At 35.9% G+C, this 8,208-nt stretch overlaps 1 protein-coding gene across 2 annotated transcripts in view; it reads right to left on the reverse strand.

Moving 5' to 3' along the window:
• The window catches only part of slc6a6b (solute carrier family 6 member 6b), a 32,104-nt gene extending 26,835 nt beyond the window's left edge, over window positions 1-5,269 (reverse strand). Inside the window, exon 1 of one of the 2 annotated variants that reach the window (XM_077226927.1) lies at window positions 5,036-5,269. Coding sequence is in view for 1 of the 2 variants with exons in the window: in XM_077226926.1 (XP_077083041.1) it covers window positions 265-275 (11 nt within the window). In the remaining variant the exon portion in view is untranslated. Of the gene's footprint in view, window positions 1-264; window positions 359-5,035 lie in introns of those variants that run through there. The other variant, XM_077226926.1, reaches the window with a different exon arrangement.
• Between the last annotated feature and the right edge of the window lie 2,939 nt (window positions 5,270-8,208).

Raw genomic sequence — 8,208 nt, forward strand, 5'->3', positions numbered from 1 at the left:
TCAAAACAAGCAAACTACTGGGTTAAAAAAAACAAATACAACCTTGTTGAATTGATTCTATTTTCCACTATTTTGCCCATGAGTGAACGGCAATATTTGAACACAAATTCAGTTGTAAAAACCTCTCTCATCTAAAGTTTCTAATATTTAACATAACAAACACCAACAAAGTCACATCTTTACATTTATTCTTCAACTTTGACCACTTTCTGATTATCCGCAAACCCAAACATTCCTTTAACTCATGCACTGCCTTTCACTTACATTTCCTTCATGGCTGAATCCAATTGGTCAATGTTGTTCTCTCAGCAGACACCATACCTCTGACCACACAGCCCAAATCTCTCCAGGGCTCAGTGTAAGCCGAGGTGACACCACGACCCGCCCACAGGCTAAGACAATTAAAAGCAATCAGCAGATTGGTCGCAGCTTCGGAGCAGCGGATAACCCGAGTGACAGCCAGCTCGATGGTAAATTTCCACTCCCCAGAAGCGTCACAGTTCTACCTGAAACTATTTATCTTTGCATGTGCGGCGTCCACTTGTGGCAACCTGAGCCGCAGACGCGCCAAACAAGAGCATGTGGACGGCAATCCACACCTCTGTCGCGTTTCACTTCAACAGCTGATAGTTTCCCGGCTGTTGTCATGCCTCATGCCATTAATAGCTTTTCCTTTCGAGACAAGTGGCTTAGCTAAACATACTTTGACATGTAGTCAAAGGACTCAAAGTGTAATTATGCACTTTTTGTAAACTGTTTTGAACACAGAGCCTGATTTCTGACTCCCTGACAAATCACTCTGGTCAGTAGTGAAGCAAACTCAAGGCCCAGTGCATTTGCATAGGGCTAAATGTGGTAAATAACAAAAGGCTATTGTATGACTTGTTTCCCTCCGCCTTTTTTCATTTGGCAGAGCAGCCCCGATAAAGGGACAATAGAGATTTGTGCTCAAAGGACCATTTAAATGAATTTTGGATCTGGCAATTTGTTAAAAAAAACTGAACAAAGGATCTGCTGGCATTTTTAGCCCTTTTAACACACAACTCGTAATGCTATGAAAATTGTTGCACATGGCAGTCGTCTTTGGGACACTAACTGCTTGGTCTGTTTGATTCCCAAATAGAAACAATATACTTGAATCGCACAGAGCTGGTCGAGAATCCCAAGATTTCTTCAGTGGAAGAAGTAGTTGCTTCACTCCGAAATACACAATCAATCTATATAACCTCCAAGAAGCTCCAAATTGGAAGCGATTTGTTCTTCCGCATCTATAGGTCTTGTAGCTCTCAGCCATCTAGGATTTGTTGGGCCATCACATTTTTCACGGCAGGAGAGCTCCATAGTCCCGACCATCGAGGGAGACTTCAGGTCTAGAGTCGGCACGAGGCACTTGGCGCATTACGTAACATCCCTATTATAGAACCATGTACATTTCCCTGAGTGCTCTCACATTAAATGCCTTCCTTTCCTCACTCGTTCTACCACATAAACTGAGTCCAGTGCATTAGAAGCACACTCTTAGCCATTTATGTAAACCTCACAAAGTAGCAATGATGCATGAAAATGAAGTCATGAACACTAGAGTAATTTGTTGATAGCAGAGTTTGAACTACTTGAACTTGTCCATGATCTATGACGTGATGGATTGTGCTCTCATGCACTGCCTAGTCTTATACTGAATCATGTACATCATGCAGCAGGGCTTGTCAATGTGGTCTCACTATGGTCCTGTAAAGCAGAAATTTTTAATCCGTCTGATTCCTTGCAAGGAGCCTTCCTAAAATAGAAATGCTGCAATATAATTTCATATATAAAGGTCAAATTTTACCGTGTGAGAAAAACAGTGATATGAAGCCAAATTAAATATTTGTTTTTTTATGGTCTCACGTAAAGCTATTATTTAGCTATTAAAGATAATATTTACATTGTATAAGAATGACACTGAATTTATTTTTACCATTACTACCAATTATTAATACTGTGTAATATCAATGTTGTTAATATAATACATGTGATTATTTCATTATTTCTATCATCAAATTTAAAGGTTTAAAAAATATATTGCAATGTAGGCTAGGGCTATATCTTAAGTTGACAAGATAACTTGACAGTCCTAAAAATATAAACTGATTTATCTCTCTTTTTTATTCATTTTTAAATAATATACTCCCTTGCTGTCCCATGGTCCCATTTGACAAAAAAATCGAGCCCAGTGGATTTAGGGTCATCATGTGGTTTATGATATAATATACAATATAAATGAGAGAATATATAAGTGAATTATAATCTCCAAGAGTTGATAGAGTTAAGCACTACTTTCAAGGGAACAACCTTGTTTAATAGTTAAAGAATATCCACAGTTGGCTCTTCATTGTTATCACTCTCATGTCTAAGTATAAATAGACCTAGTATAAATTATAAAAGATCTAGTATAAAAGATAAATTGGAGAAATGACTTGTATTGACATTGTTACTATACAAAGAAGGACTTAAAGTATAATTTATTATCATAACCATTAATGGGCTCAGAATGATTTTTAAATTATCCTGTATTCAAAACATCAAAAGCATAACTTATCCGCAGGAGGTTTATGCCATAAGTCAAGTCGATTGGTCAAACTTGTCAGTATACTGTAGCCAGACCAGATCAGATTCCTGTCATTCGTCTTCAGTTTCCCCCAAGAACTTTTACCCCTGTGTATTTACAACTTGCTTGCTCAAGAGGAATATTTGTCGCCTGACCAAAACAACAAGTGGCAATACAAAAGCCATTAAAAAAAAAACAATAAATGCACAGAGAATGAAGCTGGAGTACGTTATAAATGTGTATCTTCCACAATGTGGCACCGAGATGCATATTTACAAAGGGTACAGTGACTGTTGCATGTCAAAATAAAAAAAGAAAGTGCTGAAATTGACGTTTTAACGGGTTAAACGGGGTCAATGAACTGTGCAGCATTCATAATCTGTGCTGTGGTGATGTCCTTCATTTTGTGCATATTGTTGACATGTTTTTTTTTTTTTTTTTTTTTTGCATAGTTCAGTCTGCTCGATGTGAAATTTGCCTCAAAATCTTTATTAAAGAGAAACAACCAGATCAAAAAAGTTGCTGAAAGAGTTCAAAGTCTAAAGTGGTCGCCTAAATGGGCAGAGCCGTTCGCTGGTAGTTGTGAAACACTGCTGCCTTTGTTAACACGTCTGACTTTTTTTATTGACATCAATTAAAAAGTAGCCCATAGGCTCAAATTTGCGGTCCTCATTTATGACACTCTAAGATACAGACAACAAATTAAATAACTAAACGGTTCTCATCCTCGCTAAGAAAAAGTCATCTGTCACAAAAGGCAAACTGTCGGCTAACCTTATCAGTGTGCTAGGTATGCAAGCTGGCATGTGCACGGAAACCTAAACTCTGTATCCTGTTTTGTGTTTGTTTGAGCAGAGCTCTTGACTGCTAGTGAACTCCCTGACTTCCGCATAATCCTAAGTAGGCCACTAGATGAGGTGAACCTGTCTGCTAGTTATCTTTACACTACTGCACTGCAAGTTCATCTCTGTTAAAATCATTTCATTTGACCGTTAGTTAGCATTGCGATTATAATACGCCGTGTGAAGTTAAAAGCAATCCTGTTCATTTATCAAGAGAAGCATTCACAGTGAACGCAGGTGTCTCAAGACAGGTTTTTATAAGCTTAGCTGGGAACGTTTTCTTCAGAACAGCAGGACTTTTAGCAAGACGCTGACAACATTCTGAGACGCGCCTCAACAGTCTGTCTAGCGCGTGTTTACATGAAAAAAAGAGGAAAAAACATCATAAACGGACTCAAGAACGTTTTTTTAATGAATAGTTCACCCAAAAAAATAATTTTGTCATTACTTATTCAACCTCAAGTTGTTCAAACATAAAGCCATGAATTTCGTTCTTCAGTTGAACACAAAGAAGATATTTTGAAGAATGTTGGTAACGAAGCAGTTGATGGCACACATTTACTTCCATAGTAGGAAAAAAAAATACTATGGAAGTCAATGGGTGCCATCAAATGTCTGGTACAAACATTCTTCGAAATATCTTATTTTGTGTTCAGCAGAAGAAAGAAATTCATACAGGTTTGTAACGACTTGAGGGAGAGTAAATAATGATAGAATATTCATTTTTAGGTGAAATGTCCATTTAAATTCGCATTGTGATACTTTCAAGTACCATTTCGTTTCGCTTTCGAGTGCGTCCTTGTGTGAACCGTTGCCTACAAGACCAGCGTCACAAATAACCAACATCCGATAACTTTGAAGAGGCTCGTCCGTATAACACACTTTTAAAACAAATTCGCGTTTTTCTTAAGAACTCATCCAACAGGTTGTTGCCCCGCGCTCCTCAACGATGAGTGAGAATCTAGAATCGCATCTTTGTGTGAGAAAAATGTTAATTTATAACGTTTAATAAGTTTGTTCGCCGCTTGACGCTGTTGAGGTGAATATCGCAGGTAAACCCGTATTTTTAAAACCCTCAGGGATACAGATTTTCAACGAGAGACATTAAACTGTCTATTCTTAACTCCATGCAGTCAGCACTCAGTTATATTTGTCTGGAGTGGGAGTGAAAGAAACTCAATGACAAGTGACAGCATCAACGCAATTGATTCAGCAGTAGATCACATAGATGGCTCATAAATCACCATAAATCATAAAAAAACGGAAGAATTATGTATTACATTTTATAAATTATTTTAGTAGCCTTTAATAATATAAATGATATAAGTATAATAATAATGACTGTATTTTGTATAAACTTCCAAAATGTGAGCTTTAAAATTATAACACGAGACAGAATCTTCTGTTAAACAACTTCCTGGATCCCTTGTCTTACTCTTTTTTTTTATCATGTAGCCTATGACAACTAAAACAAGAGATTTAATTTTCAAGTAATGTTTGAAAAAAAGATCTAAATTAAGCAGAAAATAAAATAAAACCGTATTTGGTCTCGCATCACTGTATATTAGACTAACACAAACAGCAAACAGGAGGAAAATAGCCTTACCTTTATTGTTTATATCCTTTAATTCCTTGGAAACGGTCTTGTCCCTTCTGTATTGTGCGGCGACTGGCTGCTGAATAACAGCGGCAGCGGTAAATTTAGTTTATGAGCTTTTTTTTCTGACCTTTGTCTCTCAACATGGGTGACCATTAGACATCAGTTGTGGAAAAACACCGGCCTGCCTCCCATTCGCGGCAGCAGAACGTCTTCTTAAAGCGCCCGCTTCCTGTGTTCACTAAACCGCGCGGCCAACCAACATCACAGCGGCAGGGCTCCTCGCGCTCAACAGCGCCGCCGCTGGCCGCCGTGCGCACTGACACTACACTACATACTGTGTATAGGCTGTGTGCATATGACGGATATACAGTACAGGTCAAAAGTTTGGAAACATTGCTATTTTTAGTGTTTTGGAAAGAAGTCTCTTATGCTCATTGAGCCTGCATTTATTTGGTGGAGAAAACAATACAGAAAAAAACGTGAAATATTATTACAATTTAAAATAATGGTTTTCTATTTGAATACACTTTAAAATATAATTTATTTCTGTGAATTTTCAGCATCGTTATTCCAGTTCAGTGTCACATGATCCTTCAGAAATCATTATAATATGATGCTTTATTATCAATGTTGGAAACTGTTGTTCTGTGTGATATTATTATATAACCTGTGCATTTTGATCATGAATAAAGTTTAAAAAAAGAACAGCATTTATTTAAAAATGGAAATCTTTTATAACAATATACGCTAACGTTCAGAAGTTTGGGGTTAGGTTATTTTTTCTTCTTTCTTTAAGAAAAAAGAAAGTAATACTTTTATTGCAAGGATGTGTTAAATTGATAAACAAAAAGTGATAGTAAAGATTTATATTGTTAGAAAATATTTATATTTTGAATAAATATCGTGCTTTTTAACTTTTTATTCATCAATGAATCCTGAAAAAAGTATTACAGCTTCCAAAAAAATATGAAGCCGCACAGCTGTTTCCAACATTGATCATAAATCAGCATATTAGATTATTTTCTGAAGGATCATGTGACACTGAAGACTGGAGTAATGTGTAAACCCTTTTTTTCTCTTTTTTTGTGAAATCTACTTAGATAATTAATGTGGTTCAGATAACATAATATTTTGAGTTTCTGTTGATTAAACCAATCTCCTTCATTGTATAAACTCACATTTTTAAGTTTTAAGGCAAACAGGTAACTTACTTTTTTAAGTTAAACCAACAATAATCTTTACCAGTGTAATGACTGATGAAAATTCAGCTTTGCATCGCAGAAATACATTATATTTTAAAAGTATATTCAAATAGAAATCCATTATTTTAAATAGTAATAATATTTCATAATATTACTGGGGTTTTTTTTCTGTATTTTTGATCAAATAAATGCAGGCTTGATGAGCATAAGAGACTTCTTTTAAAAACATTAAAAATAGTTATGTTTCCAAACGTTTCACCGGTACTGTATATATCATTTAAAAATAAGTTTGTTTTTTGTTTTTTTTGGTTATGGTTGCGATTTATGCTTGCAGAGTGATTCCTGTAGCTCATCTGGTAGAGCACTTCAACAGCAGAGTTGTGTATACTTGTGGCCGTGTGACCTGCGTCTGCTAAATACACAAGTGACATTGATAGGTAAGGGGAACCATCACAGCGCCTCAGGCATTTTGAGCTGGACAGCCTTTACCTGAACCTCACACAAGAACATGTTCTTTAATATCAGCTGTCTGAATAAGTAGGCCATTGGTAATAGAAACTCTATGAAGAGTCTCATTAAAGCTGCAGTCAGATTCAGGCAGAAGAGCCAGCTTATACATTTCAATGTTTGATGTTATTTCTGTAAGCCAAACCATTCATTTCTAATTATCTGAGGATGGAATCAGTCAATTAAAACTAACGTTTGACATGATAAATCACACAATTGAGATAAAATGCACATCTAGGCAAAGTGGTTTAAATTTTGTTTGTGTACATCTGCTTTTACTCTAATACAACCCTAAATTGACTGTAAACAACTCAATGGCTGGCTTGGTGTTCTGTCAGCGCGTCCCGCTGCGGTTGTTTGTGAATATGGCCCGTGTTTACATCAGCTTGACTGAATTAAGATGCTACCCACCCCGATATGCAGCATCACATTTGCTGCGTATCAAAACAGCTTCTGGCCTCTGACTAAAGTTTCTGTAATTTTCCACCACTCCCCACTTGCGCTTCACTTCCCTCATTTGATCACAAGATCACTTTTTTTTTTCTTTCGCGTTTTGTGTCACGTCTTGCGCAGCCCATTGCCTCGGGTGAATCATCTGTCAATCACCTCGAGTGCTTCTGCTTGGGATGCAAACATGCCATGTGAATGTTTTTGCATCATTTAGTGGATTGCAGCAAATCACGTCAGTTTAAATCGAACAAAGAAAAGTGATTACAGCTCCACAAAACTAGGCCATTTATAAATCTGCTGTTTATTGGAGCTGTGATTTTAGTGTGCGGACATTATCTTTCTTTGTTCATTTATGGTTAGCTTTTTGTCCTGCACATGAGCCCAATTTGGGTTTTGGATTAACTTTTTTTGGAATTTTTGATGCATTACCAAAATTTTCTATGCATTCAATAGGAATACACATACAATCTAAATCTCCAAATGATTTACCCAACTTTACCAAATTTCAAACAAGCAAATTGTTTCTTTTCCTCAAATCTGGCTAAAAGCTGTTGTAAATGTAGAAAGTATATGGCATTTTTTATTATTATATACAGTTTATTATTACATACACTATTTTTTTCATTACAAAATCTACTGAACCTACTATAATCTGCTTTGTAGTACCAAAAAGTACCAATAACCTCCATAATAACACAGATAATAAAATATAAGGCCATAATATAATGATCTTGTACAGTAAGTTCCTGTACAGTTTTTGGCCATCTACTCTAAAAACGTCTTAAAATCTTAATATTAACAATAGTTTTCTGTAAATGCACGTGTTGTATTTTATAAAGCTTTTTAAGTTAACTGTTACAGTTATTGTGACAGTTTATGAATTCAATGCAACAATTTACCTAAGAATTTTGTTTACAAATAATTGAATGTGTCAATTTACATAAGATTGATCAAAACAACAATTTATGTAAGAATGTTTTTTTTCATGCAGAAAAAAAAACATCACTGTAAATACATGTT

This window comes from Siphateles boraxobius, unplaced genomic scaffold (assembly GCF_051911475.1).
Source record: "Siphateles boraxobius isolate OS27281-9 unplaced genomic scaffold, OSU_SipBor_1 13, whole genome shotgun sequence".
Taxonomy (NCBI): domain Eukaryota; kingdom Metazoa; phylum Chordata; class Actinopteri; order Cypriniformes; family Leuciscidae; genus Siphateles; species Siphateles boraxobius.